The 18,343-nt window shown below is 41.9% G+C and overlaps 1 protein-coding gene across 3 annotated transcripts; it reads left to right on the top strand.

Annotated features, from left to right (window-relative positions):
- The first annotated feature begins 223 nt into the window (after positions 1-223).
- Positions 224-16,848, top strand: dedd1 (death effector domain-containing 1). 3 transcript variants are annotated; one of them, XM_023810029.2, is made up of 7 exons: positions 224-371; positions 1,299-1,782; positions 4,136-4,264; positions 4,438-4,587; positions 14,091-14,475; positions 15,242-15,343; positions 15,480-16,848. In XM_023810029.2, exons 2-7 carry the CDS (start codon positions 1,338-1,340, stop codon positions 15,484-15,486), a joined length of 1,218 nt encoding a protein of 405 aa, XP_023665797.1. In that variant the 5' UTR covers positions 224-371; positions 1,299-1,337; the 3' UTR covers positions 15,487-16,848. The 3 variants fall into 3 exon arrangements, with proteins under 3 accessions (XP_023665797.1, XP_023665798.1, XP_072572485.1); XM_023810030.2 differs by lacking the exon at positions 15,242-15,343; XM_072716384.1 differs by lacking the exon at positions 224-371 and having other exon boundaries at positions 426-1,782.
- Positions 16,849-18,343: the final 1,495 nt, after the last annotated feature.

The following is an 18,343-nucleotide window of genomic DNA, read 5'->3' as shown; positions in this document are numbered from 1 at the left end:
GTACAAAATGAGTAAAATGTGTTTATAGGAAATGCTGCCGCAGTAAACTAATTCCAAACGGTGCTACCTGCTTCTAGCGACAAAATACTTAGTTGATAAGCCCCTATCTATTAAACAACACTTTTCCTAACTGATCCAACTTTGAAGCTATTCCAATTTTCCCTATAAGATAAAAGCATCCAAATCAATTCTTCTCCATGTGCTTCAATGCGGTATACTTGCAGTATAGCGCGTGAGGGACTCGAGACAGCACAGCGGAGCCTCCTGATTGGTGGATCGTCGCCACCTTCGGTATCTCTGCGTTGGGGGGAGCTTGAGGGAGGACTACAGCTGCAGAGCTCGTACTCGTTTGTTCATCTTAGATAACTAAGGTTGGTATAAAACACGTTGTTGTGTCAAATATACAGATGTTACCAGACGTAGCGGTAAAATATTACACCTTTAACGTTTACACTTGTATGCTGAAGAAACAATTTAAAATTTTTCAATTTTAACGGTTAGCTAACCTGGCTAGCTAGATCGTTCAGTTGTCGCAGGATGATAACATTTTAAATACCACTGTATTATTTTTTATTAATATGTTTACTTCAAAAGATATTGCGCATTGTTTATTTTATATACAATGTAAAGCTGCTAACATATACCGCATTATCCAGGCAAATAAACCTTATGTAATGTAAGCAGACGTTTTAATGGGGTGACATTTCTGTTTTCAGATAAGGTACAGTTAAACTAATGTTAATTCTGATATAATTTTGCTTTATTTAAATACGACCTTCGGAAAGTTAGTGTCGTTGGGCCTGGGTCTGTGGTATGTTCGAGAACATTGCGGGGCGTGTAGCCGATGAGCGGTGACGTGGCTAACTGTTAGCTTCAGGCCTACAGCAGGGATAGAGTGGAGGATATCGGCCTACTGCGTTTGCTTTTAACTATAATATTAATCTAATTATACTTACATGAAACGGTTAGCTAACTAGAGTGGAGTACCGGAATATTATTGGTTAACTGTCTGAGCGAAACTACTGGGGGGGGGAGAAAAACATGGCATTACGTAACGTAATCACGTGATGTTTACGAACTCCTTCTCTGTTCGACAATGGCGAGGGCGTGCAAATGTACTATTTTCTGATTTAATCTCGCCAATAACCGACTTCGCTGCTAAAAGTTACATTTCGTATTTCGGAGACAAGCTCGTATAAATAGCTCGGTGAATTAGTCTTTCCGTATTGGGTAGCGGCTCTTGTCCACACGTTTACACTGCAGTGCACTTATTTTGCTTTGTTTTGGTCTACATTTAGACGCACCCACACTTATCGCCAACTTGTCAGAAGTCAAATATGGCCGCAGTTGGGAGACAGAGGTACTCTTTGTATTGGGAAGAGACCGAGTGCCTGAGTTATTACGGAATGCTGTCCCTTCACGAAATCTTCGAAGTTGTTGGTTCCCAGTTGACGGAGACTGACGTCGAAGTGCTGTCCTTCTTGCTGGAAGAAACGTACCCTGGACAGCATCCCCTAGATCCGGCGGGCTGGACCCCCGATGTTTCTGACGAAGATTCGCCTAGTCACAGGCTTCTGGAGGCCTGGCGTCGGATAGAGCCTCGCTCGGCCCCGTGTCCTTCAGAATCGCGACACAGACCCAAAAGCGGCTTAGAGCTGCTACTGGAGCTGGAGAGGCGTGGGTATGTAAGCGAAGGGAACTTGGAGCCTCTGTTGCAACTTCTTCGAGTCCTGACGCGGCACGATCTTCTTCCGTTTGTATCCCGCAAGAAAAGGAGGACAGGTGAGATGCGTTTTAAAGGGCTCGATCACGAGGAATTGTACCTTAATACAGCTCTTACAGAAAAACAGTTTTAGTGTGTGGCAAATGTATATGCCATGTCTTTATTAAATTTAGTATATAGTTATGCGCAGCAAAACAAATTTCGGTCACCGGCGGAACGCATTTGCGACGGTGGTCCCACAAGGTTATAATGGAGCTGAAAAATTTCTATCACCTAGTAATGTCGCATTACTCACGTGTTTGTGGTGATGGTGCTGTAAACAAACCGGCTGTGCTGCCACTCCTATAAAAGTAAAATATGCCACATGCAATTTTGCACGGTACATAATATCGGCACATAATATACATTTACTATACTGTATTTTAACTTATTTATGCTATACCAACCAGATTTGTATAAGTAGACTTTATGACCCAATCATTGAAATCTGGCCATTGATTACAAAACCAGGCCTTGTTTTCAGTTCTCTCAGGTAGTTAGCGTTATAGTTACTGGCTCTGATTGGCTTCACACCTGGTTCACAGGTAAAGGAAGGCTGGAAAATCAGCAGTGCTCTGTCCTTGAGGACTATAAGTAGAATAGCTCTGCTTTCTGAACCTTGCACAATGACAAAATCACCTAACAAAGCATTTCTTGAAAGTGTCAGTGTTGTTAAGCAATGCATGATTATTGCAGCGTTTAGTGTTTTTTTTTTTTTCTGTGCAATGTCTGGAGTTTAAGTTGAGCGATATCATATAGATATTATATCAGAAATGTGATAATCACCAGGACTTAAGATGACAGGCAAAACATTTATTCAGACGCCAGCTTTTTGGTATTATAATGACATTTATTTAGGCCCACAATTTGTTAAGCAGATTAGTAGTACAGCTAAGATATTATTGAGGCATTTTATGATGCCCGAAAATTAGTAATCAGCTAATCTTTCCCGCTCATGTCGATTTCTTCTTTTCAACATCAGTAGGGTTCGTCCATTTCTTTCCACACAGGCCACTCAGGTACTTGTCCAGTCTCTTGTCGTTTCCAGAATAGACTACTGTAACTCACTCCTAGCAGGTCTGCCTCTGGGCGCATTCGTCCTCTACAACTGATCCAGAATGCAACTGCCCGACTCACTTTCAACCTTCCCAATTTCTCCCACACCACAATATTGTTATGCTTCCTCCATTGGCTTCCTATAGCTGCCCACATCAGATTCAAAACATTGATGCTCACCTACAAAGCCAAAAATGGACCAGCGCTTATCTCACCCAGCACTGCACCATGCTCTCTTTGCTCCTCCAGCACCGCTCGACTGGTCCCACCATCTCTCAAGGCGCAAGGAAGACATGCACCTAGGCTCTTCTCTGCTTTGGCACCTATGTGGTGGAATGAACTCCTCCTATATGTCTAGACAGCTGAGTCATTTGGTGCCTTCAAACAATGATTAAAAACCTATGTCTTTCGGATGTCCTTGGATTAGCACTTCCAGGATTATACTATTATTATTTTAAAAAGAAATTGTATTACTTTCCAAAAGTTTTTTTTTTAGAGTGGTAGTATTCTTAGCTAGGTTCTATTGAACGAGTATCAGAATGTATTCAGCGATGAGACTTCTAAGCACGTGTACAAGTTGCTCTAGCTAAGGGTATCTGCCAAATGCTGTAAATGTAAAATTCAACATATCCTTATGTTTAATAAATGTCACAATTTAAACTGCAAAAAGTAGTGCCATGCCACCAGTGTCTTACCTTGTTTATACATATGATCTCCTCTTTTAAAAGATGTTGTGGCTATCCCTGTTCCTTTCTTCACCGCAAACCAAAGCATAGTATACCAGAACAGTATTATGTAGTGTGCTCCCTTAACCAAATTTAATAAACATAAAGATATGCCATATTTATACAGATTACTAACTTTTGGGTGTCTCAAAACGTATCTCATTAATATTTTACCCGCACTTCTAACCTGGTTAACAAATTGTGGGAGCGTAAATAAACATCCGTATAGTACCGAAAAGCTGGTGTCCAGCCAAATCTTCTACCTGCCATTTGAAGCCCTGGTGATTATTGTGCATGAGCGATTATAATAGCGATATGACATCTCCCAGCCCTATGTGGAGTGAACAAAAGAAGAATTTCATCACATAGAGCACATTTAACATTTAATTGCGTGATTCTTGAATCTAGTAACTCTTAGGTCTAGTTCCTGTCTAACTGAAATGATGCTATTTGTATTAGTACATTTGCGTAAAGCATATGTACATTGGCATTCGAAGAAATCAGAATAAGCAAAGCATGGGTCATATGTGGGATTTGCCGAAATGATCTTTAAACCACTTAGCAGTATTCTGTTGACTGTTCGGTTTTCCAGTGTCACCAGAACGTCATAATGTGGAGCTCTTGGCTGAAGACCAAAGGGAAGTTAGCTGTGTCGAACTGATCAACAGCTACAGACAGACAAACTATTCACAAGACTACTCATCGCAGCAGTGGAGGGCAGGTCAGCATCATGGGGCACACCTGTGTGGTTTGTGGAAATCATACCAGAATTTGCTTGCTTCCGTTCTCTGTGTGTCTATGTGTATGTGCTGAACATCTTATTTCGGTTTAGGTTAAAGCACCCTGCATCCCCACCTTCTGAAATGTCAGTTTATCTGATTTTGTGTGTATTAGGTGTCGATCCATCAAGACAGACACGCTCTTCTGCTCGCCGGAAGCGTGGCCGTGGTACCCGGCGTGCAAATCTGACTCCCCAACAGAGGGTGGCAGAATTGTCAGAAGCCCTCCCTGCACCACAGCCTGTACAAGAGAAAATCACCTGCGGTAAGAACGCCTCATTGTTCTCTCTCTCTTACTGCTCATTTCTCTGAGTGAGTATGGGTCTCTCTCTCAGCATTTGTGAATTTGAAATTCTCTTACCTGTACTCTGTCCGTCTTCCCATGCCGTGAATCACATAAGTGCCATCCACTCTATCAACAGCACAGATTTTTTTAAACACTTACTTGCTGGTGCATAGCTTTTCCACTGTTCTGAATCATCCAGCTTTCAGACTCCTCTGCCAAGGCCCTTACATTGGGGTTGGGGTGAAAATAATCTCGTTATTGTTTGATGCAGCATCTTTGAACCTGTTTGGTATGTTTGGACAGACTCGTGTCGTTTTGTTCCCTCTGGTCTCCAAGTGTCTTGGGATGACTTAAGAAATTTTGCTACGCTTTTTAGTTAGCAGCAGCAGCTAGCTCCTTTCTTTTGTCTTCCCCACCCGCACCCCCGCATGTTTTAACAACTCAGGGAGGCATGTTTCAGTATGCGCTATTAAGTCAGTTTGGCTTTGTTTAACGTGACATTTTAAGAACCACCACCACAATTCTAGCATACAGTGGGTTCTTATCAAAGTGTGTGTCAGCTGCTTTATGCCTGTGAGGTGTTGTGATTATTTGTGCATCTAATTTCTCTGAGAAGCCTGAGAAGGAAGACCTATAAACTGCCTGTAAACATCTATCCGTGCTTGTTTAGGAGGTGGAAAATGAAGCCATTTTCATTGACCAATGGGATTCTACTTAAAATTGAAGGGCTTGTTAGTGCATGTCCCTCTTTGATTTCAAGAGCTAATGCCATTAACAGGTACTGTGCTGAAACACTCCTTAGATCATTGTGAAGCTTTGGCTCTATGCAAGACCTCACTAAGGCTACAGAGCATTAGAAGCACAAGCTGCATTCTCTTGTGCTTAATATCTGGGGGGTAATGGAATCCAGCAAGACAATCTGCAATTCGCTTGTGGCTTGTTTTAATTAAGATCTGGATCAGATGGAATCTTTTATTTTGTTAATGTATACAATATAGAGAATTTGCAGAAAATCCTAGTTAAGATCTAATAGTAAGTCACATTAATCATGCAGTTTGCTGTCTTTTTTTGTTGAGAGTTTTGAATTCATGGAGCATTCGGGAATCAGCAGTGGCGTGTGTATTTCTCATCAGGAAGAATGGCCAATGGTTGTCAGTTTTTAAATCACCCCTGATCTATGGAATTTTATGATCAAGGAGAGGGATCCCTCAAACAAACAGAAGCCACGGCTGTTATTTAATGTTAATTGCTTCTAAACTTGGCAAAAATATTATAGGAACAATAGCAATATTTTCTGCACAGCAGTATGATTCAGTCTGTGTCTCACACAGCTTACAGCAGGCCTCTGATGTTGTCTGATTTGTAAAGGAAATTCCTATGTATTTCATGGCAGTTTGACATTTATTTCTGCTCTCTCCAGAGTGGTTCTTACTTGTAGCATTATGTATCTACAAAACTGATAGTGAAACCTGGATGTAAATGTTAATACTTTTCTTTAGAGAAAAGCCTTAGTCAGTCGACAGTATCTCTGTCTATAAGTTTTATATCTTTAGATACCATGACAGTGTGCATATATAATCAAAATCTTGAAATAAATTCTATGAGATCTGTAAAGTACCCATACATCCAACAGTCACTACATCATATAATAGTAAAAAACGCCATGAGTGTCCTTAAAGCAGCATACAAAAGAAACCTGCTGTATGCTCTGTTGTGAGAGTGACCGCTGTGCAAACGTGAACCCCGCCCTTGCGTAGTGTCACTGCTGCATCTCCATTAGAACTTCACTTGTGTTCCATGCGTTGTCCTGGTTGTGATTATTATAAGAGAGAGAGTGAGAGACCTTCCCTAGACAAACATATATCAATATGTAAACTGTCGGAAATCCCTTGATTGATGAGAGAATGATTAGTGCATGAAGTGTGAGCCATCTACATCCACAGACCACTCTGATGAATATTAGATCAAGGGAGAATAAGGGTCTAGTCTATAGGGGGCCTTGTCATACAGACCCTATGATCACACTCTCTGTCTTTCTCTCTGTATGCGAGTGTGTGTACCCGTGCTGAGTGTGCTTCACCAGTTCATCGATGTATTGCGATGGCAATAACTCAGCTGGTCCTGTCATTCTTTTTCACTTTATTCCTCCCCTCCATTTCTATTTCTTCAGCCACTTTACCACAATGCCTCCTTCGGTAGGTCTTCTGTCACTGATTTAGACAAGCAAAGCATGACTGTGCTGATGTTCTGTTCTGCCTGAATTTTCAATCCATAGTGGTTAGGTCCAGCAAAAGTTGTGGAACTCTGGGACAAGTAAGTCTGAATTCTGTTGACCCCCATTTAAATTGTACCTGCTTGAGCACTGTTTAGATGTCTGTAATGGTAAACCATCTTATAAATAGCTGAGAATATTCCTCCTACATCCAAATATTATGAGTTTACAACATTTCACTTCTAAAGAAAAATATACAACAGATTGTAGAAGATCGTGTTCAGCCTACTGTGTTCATCAGGCTATAAGCAGCCTCTAAATTTTTACGGACATTCATCTGCGTATAGCCTTATGCAACACATTTTGTCTCATGCAGCAGGGCCTCCCTAGTAGAACAAAAGTAAAACATAATTTTACAAATTAGACTGAGAAAGCCCTCCAGTACAGAGCAGATCAAACAGACCAAAAGTGCCCTGCAGTGTTGTTTCTTGTCCAATGAAAATGTGCTGTCTTGACTTCGCATTTGATTCCACCAGGTTGACTGAGGATTGAAACTCAGATCGGGTAGGAAACAGAGAGAGAGACTGCAGTGAGTCAGTCCTGTCTCTCTGTCCGTATGGTCAGCGTGTGCTCACTCGCACTCTCTCATGGTCGGCCCGATGCCTAAGGTAAAGAAGTCCCGTGTGGGGGCTGTCACATGCTCTGTGTTCAATGCCTGTGCTCCAACAAACCTCCCCTACCCTCTAATGCTCTACAAGTGTGCTCGAGTGTTCTCTGTGGTGTTTCTCTCTGGCTAAGAGTGATCATCAGAGAGCCCAGCCCATCCTCACTGTTTCTGTCGGAGGTGTGGGCCTCTACATTTTGCAGAATTGACCAAAGAGTCCACTGTAACCATGTCCTCCCAGAGCTGTTCTAGGAATGTGCTCAGATACCTCTCAGAACATTTTTATAAGAGGCTTCAAGCGTGAGCCGGAACCATTCAGAATCAGTACCTGACTCAATTCCAAAAATATGCCAAACTGCTTTCAGAATTGTGCCGAACATTTTTTAATTGACCTATGTGGTTCTGGTGCTGTCCCAAAACTTCTAGCTATCAGCAATTTAAACATTGCATTTGAATATGCCACATGTCTCATGTCCTCTAAAACCCTTCTGGAATCTGTATTATAAGTGGAAACCATCCCTAACACTGGACTCAATATTCTGCCAGTTCTCATTTTTTAAATGACCCAAATGCTGATGGTGTTCTAAAACTTCTTTGAATCTTTTCTGGAACCTTTGCTTGAACAGTTCTGAGGAAAATCCCCCAACAAAGTAAAATAAACTATTCTTAAACCCACATACCTGATCTCTGTGCCCACAGTGAGCTGTGTATGAGATCAGAGGTAAAAGATGTTTTCTTTTGTAATAGCACTTTAGTATAATTTTAACTAGAAGGCTATGTGTGTTCTATAATTCTTTCTAAAATTATTAGGAGTAATTAAACTGTTTCCCAAAGAATTGTCACACATTCGTTTTGTTATTCACTGAACAGACTTATTTTACAGATCATTTAAGGAAGAGAACTATGACATAAAAGCAGTCTGATTAAATTGCAAGCAGTAAAGGGGCCATTGTTTTTTTTTAATCATGTAAAATACGACCTAGGATGGTCTGCTTGGCTCATATATTACAGTCTGTGCCGTCATTCTCAAAATTGTTTAAAATACTTTTTCTTAATGCCAGTCAAATTTCATTTCTGCAGTTATAAATGCAGCATAGTGTACATGGTTATTTAAGATAGTCCAAGCTTCAGGTATCCTCAGTCTGCATTAAGTTTGTGTAAGTTTGTGTGTGTAAGTTTGTATTTGTGCGTGCGTGTTATGTAGTATATTTATAGAAGATTTTTTTTTCCTTTAGTCTTTTGGGTTGTATAATCTGTTGCATTGTCTCCTCACTAAATGCCAAAGCATTATGAGAGGAGATTGAGTTGCAGGGTGTGGTGGGCATTTGACCCTTAGTCTGAGTGACTGGACTGGACTCCACTCCACTGGAATAGTCTAGGAAAACAAACTCTGGCCTCTTTACTGTGTGCAATTGCAGTTTTCAGGCAGCTCCTGGGTCATGAAATTTTAGATGACCTTGGTATTTTTTTGAAAGTTGGTACATGTCTTTTCCTTATTACAGCAGCATATAAGCTGAAAGACTGGTCTTTGTAAATGGTGGTAGTCATATCTATCTGTGCTTTGCTACGTCGTAGATGCATGATGCAATACAGATTCAAGCATGTTGTCTTTATGCTTTGGCATATGTAACTTATTTTGAATGTGAGTGGTATTTCTCCAGAGTTGGGATGTGTGATGGGGAAGGTGTCAGCTTAATTGGTAGAAATTTTTTTTGTTAACTAACTAACAGTAGGTCAGTTTATTTAAGAAAGAGATAATGATTAATTAAGCCCAGTCTCCAACGCAGATGCTTTTTAATATTCTTACTGTTATGGAATTAGAAGGAATGCATTTTGCCTGCTATAACTTTTGGTAACAATCTGTGCTGATCAGCATGCTTGGCGAATTTTTAAGCTCCTCACCTTAATTATTCCTGTCTCTGAGCTTCAGATTCCTTAGTGATAACCAATATGTAAATGAACATTAAGTGATTTAACTGGAAGGCTTTAAATGTGGCATTTTGATTCATTGGTTGCCTCATGGCATGTGCCAACTTTCAAGGAAATTGGTCATTCTAGAAAAAAACTACGAATCAGTGTAAAGCAAAGGGCCGGAAGGGGAGATATGTCTGTACCATGCCTGCTTGTGTTGACAAACCGCTACCGGAGTGAAAACCAAAGCCAATCTCTTGTCTTTCTCTTTTTCTCTCCTTTCTCTGTGTTCGCAGTTCAAAACAGACTGACTCATGTCAGGGAAACACAAGTTGGTCGTCCTCACAGACACAATGAGAGCGAGAGAACGAACACAAAAACAATTGAGCAAACAAACCGAACAAAGTGAGAGACGGACAAACAGACAGCATGCCGTTATCTGTCTGCCCGTCTCGCTCTTTCAGTCTCTCGTTCTGCTGCTCGGCAGAAAAGCGGATCGATAGAGTCGAAGCTCTCCACATCAACTGACGTCTCAAACGGTACTTTTGTTGGCATTCTGTCAAGCCAAATGGAGTAACTAAACTGGGTCTTGTTTTTATAAAAGGAAAAATGAGTTGTTCCTTTTTACATGTCTATTGCATCTCACTGTCCTTGTTTGATGAAGCTGTACAACAATGACATGGTCTCATCCAGTCTTTCAGTGTTTCTCAAACGCTCCTTGGCTGTTCCTTGGTTCTACATTGTTCTGCTGACACTAAAGATCAGCTCCAAGGCCCAAACCCAAACAAATGTCTCTAGCTGGGGTCTTAATGGACACCTGATTGACAACTAGTGATCAGCTGATTTACCTTTGGAGTCAGAACTGCTGTGGCAAGGCTGTCTGTGATCAGTATCTGTCTATGTGCAGATCAGTATAATATGCTATAGTATATGGGTTTCAGTGAGTATGAATCACCTTTAACTAAAGTTCATGTTCAACTTTGACTTAATTGGGCTTGGTCAAATTTCAGGTGTAACGCCTGGTTACTTAGGATGAAACCTAAAGTCTCTGTCCCCTCCAATCTCATGTGACTAGAAGGGCCATTTGGTGAAAGGGCAAGCATCTTCATGTCAGCCAGGATTTATTTCATATTTCTGTGCACAGCTAGCTAAAATGTCCAATGCATGATAAGATGGGCAGAGCTACTTTACTAAACCAGTGCCCTAAATGTACAGTTCTGGATGTGAATGTTTTTTTTCTGCCACTCCAAGCCTGCTGAATGAGCAGAGTTCTGTCTGTATGGCTCCGTGGGGCTCCTGTACCCTGACTGCATTCAGGATGAGAGGACTACATTCTGATTTCATTCACACTGTGATCCAGCACTGAAGCAAATTTTACTCTGAATGATGAACCACTCCCTTCGAGAGCAAAATGCAGGTTCCTCTTTCTCTTTACCCCATCCATCCGCCCGCCAGACCCCGCCTAATGTGCCGTGGTCTTTAGGGGGCAGCAAAGAAAGCTGGATGGAATCGCCAGAGCTCTCCCCTTTTAGAGTGAAATGGTATTATTCAGTGCATTTTATCTCTTTGAGAATGTTAAAGGTTGCAAAAAGAGTCGGAGCAACAGTAACAGCAATGACATTGGTTCTGTCAAGTGTTCTTGGGTGGGCGGGGAGGGGGGGGCTCGAAAAATCTTCTATTGCATCCATTTTCTGTGTGCAAGCTAACAATTGACCTTTAAAGGAAATTACTACTTGTGAGATTATTTTGAAGAAGCCCTTCCTATACTAAAAGCAGTCAGTGTAAAAATAGTGAGGGGGAAAAAAGCTTTTAAACCTGCCTAGAGAACTGGAAATATTTTTTAAGACCTTCCTGGGCCTTTTTGTAATACCTTTAAAACTGTGGTGGATTGGAGTGATTACAGGCTTTTTACACTGAGGGGGAAAAAAAACAAACCACTCAGGGTGCTGTAACAGGACAGAAATGTGTATGATATTGTACAGCCTGACAATGTAAGTGTGCAAGAAATGGGATGTGCAAACTTTTTGTTACTAGCCTGTTACCTCGCTTTGATGCCTTAAATGCCAAAGGCCTTCAGTGGCAATTTGTTACCTTTTGGGTTGTACCCTGATTTTGTACATACGTGCTGTCTCCAGAAAAAATGTTACATTCAAAGCTGATGGTGCCAAAGATTAAATTTTGTTTTTTGTGAGAAATTTCTAATCAGCAGGGTGTGTAGCCCATCTCCTACTTGCCTCAGTATCATTCCTCATGCTGTTGCCCAGGGCCACCGTCATGTTTCTGGTTTCTGCTGTCTTGGCCAGCGTGCAGAGTCCCCTCCCACCCTTGTCTTTAAGAGAGCTGGTTTTGGGTCGGTGGATTGAGAACAGTAACCCTCCACCACAGAAATAAAAGAAACAAACAGGGAGCCCATTTCTTTCAGTCATGGGGTAGGTTTTTCACTGCAGTGGCTCGAATGCTGGAAAAAAACTGCCAATGTTTCTCTGGGCGAAACTGCAAACAGACATGGAGATAGGGCAAACATGAGGGCATTTTCACAGTTCCAGCTGACGGCCTTGAGAAGCAAATCAAACAAGATCTGAATGTTTAAAAGGGCCAAAAAAGCCCTCCTGGTATTAAATTCTCAAGCCAGGGAAGCTGCGAACAGTGGCAGTGTTTGGCTTTACTCATTCCCAAATGTTAGGGAGTAAAAATTGAATTATAAATATAACATTTACATTTCCACAGCAGAAGTATTTTGTATGTAGCTCCCAGTGGGTTTTTGCTACCCTTCCCCAAAATGTTATGATTGGCTGTAACACAAATAATTCTCCTAGGATATCAGTCATGGAATCTGTTGACAAAATGCTGCCCATAACAAAAATGTTTTTGTTAATTAGAGGCAAAGAACTTGACTCTTTCATTAAAATCAGACTGAGTCATTTGTGTTTTAAAGGTTTTGTGTTTTTTTTTTTCCAGTTTTAAAGACCAAAATTATGTATATCCTGTTATGTTTTTAATTTTCTTTTGATAGTTCTGATTTTATGTTTAATTTCTTAAACTGCCTTGTCCTGGGTAATTTAATATGTATTCCCCTTTAATTATTTTAAATAATTTGTCCCATGCCTTTTCCAACTAGGTGTATTGATTAATGCAATTAAAATTCTTCCTGTTGCAAATCTTTCGAAAAGTTAACATGTCCGAGGGCAAATGCTCATCACCTTGTGCCTGTGTCTGTGACTTATGTCTGAATAAAATAAGTGCCACTCTCCCTTTGGCTGTAAAGATGGAAAATTTGGGCTTTTCTTTTCCAACTGAAGGCTCTGAAATTGCGATTCATGGCTTTGGGCCTGTTTGCCACGTCCTCATTACTCTCTGCCTCCTGCCTATCCTCACCCTCCTCCTCTCACTCTAAAGTATTCTGCCCCCTGCACTCCTACCCTCTCTGAACCCCCTCTCTCCAACCTGCCTATTTTATTTTTAACCCCTTGCGCACGCCTCTGTGCCATGTAGGGGAATCTTTGTTTCAGTGAAGTCTGAAGAGAGCCCATCCACATGACAAGATGAGCGCTGCTGTCCACTCTCCAGTATGTATCCTCCAAGAAACGTCAACCCTCGCTTGCTATGCATGGATAAGACACTCATAAGGGCCCTTTGAGGAATAGAGTGCATCTACAGTGTAGCTGTTAGTTTCATCCAGTGCATCTTTACAGATGAGGTTTTCATTACGGAAGTTTTACTCATTTGCTAATTTACTGGGAAAGTCACCACACCGTGTGAAACTTCGCCCTCAGTGTGAACAGAGCTTAGTATCCGGTCAGTCTTCTCTCATCGTTGTTTTCTTTTCTTCCCCAGTCCAACCGTTTTTGTGTTGGCTCATGCCCACCTGTTTGTTCTTGTGCCCCAGCCATGGTAGGGCTTCTGTGTCTCATGCACGAGATCCCACACTCAAGTAGATGAACACAGGTGCCGCGGTCCACCTGTGGGGAAGTGCTCACATCCTGTTTGAAGAGACGCACCACGTTCGATGTCCATCTGGGGAGAGTTCAGGAGTGGTGTTTTAATAATTGTGGTAGTCAGTGGGGACTTTTCATTGAATGTAATCTCCCTCCCTCTGTCCATAACCACTCGGATGTGATCTGTATGGGCGTATAACTACTCCGAGTGCCTGTTCATGTTTGTGTCTACTGTCTTTAAGGAAGGTGGTAGGCTCATGGGCCCTAGCTGCTTGCGAAGCACTGGTGTCATTGGGTGAGGTTGCAACTTGTGGTCATATGATGTCCCCCCGCATTTTTCAGAGGATATTAGGTTGTATAAGGGCACTATCTTCTGCCGTTACAGTGCATCTGCTCTGGTCTATGTGTTCCTCAGACCCTCTCTTTTCCGTCACCCACCACATGTGCCCCAATTTCCCCCAGAACATTTTATGCCTGTTTGTCCACAGTCGTACTTTTAATCTACCACAGACAGGCTTTGCCAGTGTCATCTCAATGTACAGGTATTCATGTTGTTTGTTTTGTTTGTCCCCTTTTTGTTCTCTCTCATCACTTCCTTTTTCTTAACTCACCCCAACTGACTCTCCTGTACTGTAACCCTCTACTGTGCTTTACCTTCCCTTTGTCTGCTGCCACCAACCCTAACCCTTCTTCCTGCCTCTGTCCCTCCTCCCCCACCTGTATTTCCTGCTCCTCCTCCTGCCCCTCTCTGCCCGAACAGACATCCGGCTGCGCGTGCGGGCCGAGTACTCGGAGCACGAGTCGGCGCTGCGAGGCGGCGTGTCCTCAGACAAGCAGCAGCCCCTTGAACGCCAGTTCGAGCTCTTCAGCAGGGCCAGTTCAGTGCTGCGTGCCCGTGACCTCGGCTCCATCATCTGTGACATCAAGTTCTCGGAGTTGACCAACCTCGACGCCTTCTGGGCCGACTACCTGAGCGGGGCGCTTCTGGAAGCGCTCAAGGGTGTCTTCATCACCGACTCCCTGAAGAGAGCCGCGGGCCACGAGGGAGTACGGCTTCTGGTCAGTGTGGACCAGGATGATTACGAAGAGGGCCGAAGGCTGCTTCTAGAGAGCCAGGGCTGGATGGCCTCCTGGACTGGGACCAGGTAATTGGCTGCGAGCGCTCTGTGCTTGGGGATTGTTGCAGTCTTTCGGTCTGTGTGTGTGCTGGTATTTGTAGAAGGCCAGTGTTAACACACTATCTTTGTCCAAGTGGATTTTGTGCTTAATCCTTTACACTTCTGTCTGTTTTGTGGGTAAGTTAAATGATGCATAATATCTTACACAGGCACAGATAAATGCCTCCATGAGATGCTTCTCTCTATCCCAGTCAGCTGTTGAATTTTTATGTAGTGTTAAAAGTTTTGGGATGTCAGGATCTGAAGAAAGTTAAGAGGCTAAAATTCACCTAGATGCTGTTTTTCACTTATGCACATTCGCAAAAAGCACTGTAGTGGCTGTCAGATTTGACTCTTTGATACGTATATTCAGATCTGCGTTACTTGCGATCCATACTGTACTTGTGGAAGAAGGAATGACCTCTGCTCTCTAGTGTTTTTACAGCATTTTTGTCCCCCCATCCTGCTTGAGTACACATTACATATTATTGAACTGAAATTCCATCAGTGGTGACCTGAGGGCAAGCTTTACACATGCAGCTGCACATACACATTCACAATATTTAAAATGCTTTTATAGCTGGACTGTCTGCCATCCTGCTGAGGGGAAGTGAGAGTCTTGGAATCTTGCAGTCCTATTTACAATTTGACTAGTTACTGATTTAAAACAGAAGTACATCATGTGGTGACTGATCGCCCCCCAGTTAGGGCTGAGTTTCAGTATGAACTCATCTTCTTCCTGATTCTGTTCTAGAAGAGCTCTGCTGTTGGAATCAATCAGAAACAAAAGGGCTGAATTCTTGTTCAATTTAGTCTGTCGCAGTCATATGGCTGAGAAGTGCTGCTCAACAAGATGGTATCTAAACCTTTTCTGCTGTCTTCTTTGAGTCCAGTAAAATGAAATAAACCTCAAAACTTACGTCCATAAGTCTGCTGGTTATTCATGGTTATCAGAGCCACCTGACGCTGTTCCTCCTCATCACTTTTTCCAGGTCTTGATGAACCAGCATCGGTGCAGAACGATGGCGCAGGAAGGCAGATACCTGCTTGTGACTCCTTCCTCCCCCCCTCCCCAAGGCACGGCCTCAGTAATGGCGGCTGCCTCGAAGCCAACATACGGTGACTTTTTTTAAATGATGATGGAATTGAGGGAATGAGAGAGTGCAGCCTCTCTCTTTAAGACCAGCCTGCTCTTCTTGGCTGAACTGCACTGAAAACCAGTGGGAAGGCAACTGTCTGCCCCCAACACAGTCAGTCTCACACACACTGCCAGATTTTCCCATGATGCTCTGATGTAAAGAGACGGCATGTGCAGATTTGGATCAGCATAAATTATACACGTGTGTATGACCTGTCAAAATAGCATTGATTAGTGTATGTGTGTCACTTATGATCTGATCTGCCATGCTTTGCTATGAATTACCATAATTTTGGAGGATGTATTTGTCTTTACCTGTCATGGATTCAGTAGAAAGGATGAGCTGATGGATCAGTATTTTGGTCTAGAAATTAATATTGCAGAAGGAAATGGGGACATTTTGATGTTGCTAGCAGGGGCAGAGAGGGGTTGGCTCAGGCCCAAAATACTGGAAAGAGAAGAATGGGATTTTTCCACCTGCACTTTTTGTGAGCTCTGTTCAGATGATAACCAGACACACCCAAGGTGCCATTTTCTGGCACCCTTCTACCCAGTGCCTCTCAGCGGGGTAGCCGGCTTGGGCACACGGGCGAAAAGGGCTACTGCTGCGCCAGGTGAACTGAGGTTCTGTCTGCCTCAATGTTCTTGCATAAGTCAAGCAGTTTAAACTGACTCCCAAGATTGTACAGAGCCCGTGAGAGGTGGTGTCCACTCTGTGAGTACATGTGAGAGGATGGTGAATCCGTCAGTGTGGCCGTATTTCCAGATTACATGAGCAGAGTGCCGTTGGCTGCCCTGGATCGCAGTCGCCTGTAGGGCACGACCATGGATCTAATGCCTGGACTTTTCTCCCTGCATTGGATCATTGCTCTCCTTCTGAGTCTTCTCATATTAGGGTAATTTTAGGGGCAGGTCGGTATTATCATCTGGATCAGAGCTCTTATTTACCTGGGACCAGGGAATGGTGAGGTGTAGGACAGACATATGTACATTACATGTGTAAATATTTCTGATATCTTGTGAACCATAGTTTGAGAAAGATTAAGAATAACCAATGATAGTTTAATATCTAGGATATTACGGGTGAGCATTTGTTGAAAACCAGCAGATTTGGGCATGGCAACAGTGACCTTGGTTGTGTGTTTTTTTTTTTTTAATAAAAACTTAATTTAATGTGTTTGAAAGCAAGAATAATTTCTAAATAAAATACATAGTCAAATATGCATTCTCTGTGTTGGGTTTTTATTAATAACATAGCTATGTGTAAGTAAAGAATGACCAGCTATTAAAAAATGTGTGTAATATATATGAGCGGCCTTGTATTTGATAGAACTTGTGGAACTCCGTGAAAGTAAAGACTAATTTTCAGACGTAGCACAAAAGATATGCTATCTACAACTCCAGCTTACTCACCCGGGTTGAATTGTACTGCCAATGAATGAGCCACTTTGTTCCTAAAAAAAACTGAGTCACTATTTCATCATAAGTTTTCATAATAATATCAATAAAGGTCATTTTAAACACTTGGAAAATAGCTTAACTCACAACTGACATTTTTGTGCAATTTTCCTCAGAGCACATAACTGTTGCCAAGGAATCTACTTTCCAAAACTAAGTGGCTGTGTCACCTTAGAAAGCAGCTTCATCAATTTGTGCTGTATTATTACAAGCAATCACTTGTTTGAACCACGGGGATGCTGATTTTGTACTTTTTGTCCCTAAAAGTACAAAACGCCACGACATACGTGTCCCTTACTAGTGCTGCTAAGATGAAATTTTACTTAATTCTGAATTTATTGGTATTGGCCAAGGAAGACCTGATTCAGACCTCGCAATTACTCTCAACTAGGGACATCACATTTGCAATACACTGACATATGTACAACTGTATTATGATTAAAACTTTGACGACTTATTCAAGCTGAATGCACGGAGTCCTTTTTTTTTATTTACATGTCTCTTGCCCGACATGTTTTTTAGATCATTTCCAGCTGCGTAAAACAACTCAACGCTGTTTCCTGGCGTAGACCTATTCCTATGTAGACCACGCGATGTCGCTGTCATTCTCATAAATTACATATGACTTTTTATTCTGGCGTTGTTACATTATTTTCTGAGTGGCAGGCTCCACCCGTGAAATCTTATTTTTGATACTTTATTATTTATTGCATTATTATTGTTATTATTATTATCGTTCTTATTATTATTATTGGTATTGTTGTTGTTATGATCACTTATAGGCCTACGATTTGGACTTTTGGGGGATACAGTGTTCTGTGCGTTCAAGCAAAAACCGGAGACGTCCTCTGCTTTAGGTTCCGCTGTTTTTCAGTTATGCATCCGTTGCTGTTATCAGTAAACTGAGAACACTGATGCCATCACAGAAGTCGCAGTTATTGTAAGACACTGGTTTAACAGTTTATTCGGACCTTTACTGAGCGCAAGAGATCCATCACTGTGTTTTCTACAGACGTGCAATTAGAACATATTTTATTCCCAAACATTCAGTAATCCGCTACGGATTGTCATCTACGAAATAAACTCGATTACATCTTGATAAATCTTTCCTTTTTACCGCACTTCTTGCCGTTAGAAATTATTACCTTAATCCTTTGATTACAGAAGCATCAAATTGTGTTTAACTGACAGGCAAAATTTACAGATACATGTATTATAATCAATAATAATAGCAAACCAAGGGCTAAGGAAAAAATTGCA

Source organism: Paramormyrops kingsleyae, chromosome 9 (assembly GCF_048594095.1).
Source record: "Paramormyrops kingsleyae isolate MSU_618 chromosome 9, PKINGS_0.4, whole genome shotgun sequence".
Classification (NCBI taxonomy): domain Eukaryota; kingdom Metazoa; phylum Chordata; class Actinopteri; order Osteoglossiformes; family Mormyridae; genus Paramormyrops; species Paramormyrops kingsleyae.
This window is presented reverse-complemented; position numbering and strand designations above follow the sequence as displayed.

Bases quoted from the DNA above. Each gene is read 5' to 3' on its own strand.
- dedd1 (XM_023810029.2), top strand. From the start codon at position 1,338: ATGGCCGCAGTTGGGAGACAGAGGTACTCTTTGTATTGGGAAGAGACC. The intron at 4,265-4,437 runs GTCAGCATCATG...TGTGTGTATTAG, and splicing joins ATCGCAGCAGTGGAGGGCAG to GTGTCGATCCATCAAGACAG. The intron at 14,476-15,241 runs GTAATTGGCTGC...ATTCTGTTCTAG, and splicing joins GCCTCCTGGACTGGGACCAG to AAGAGCTCTGCTGTTGGAAT.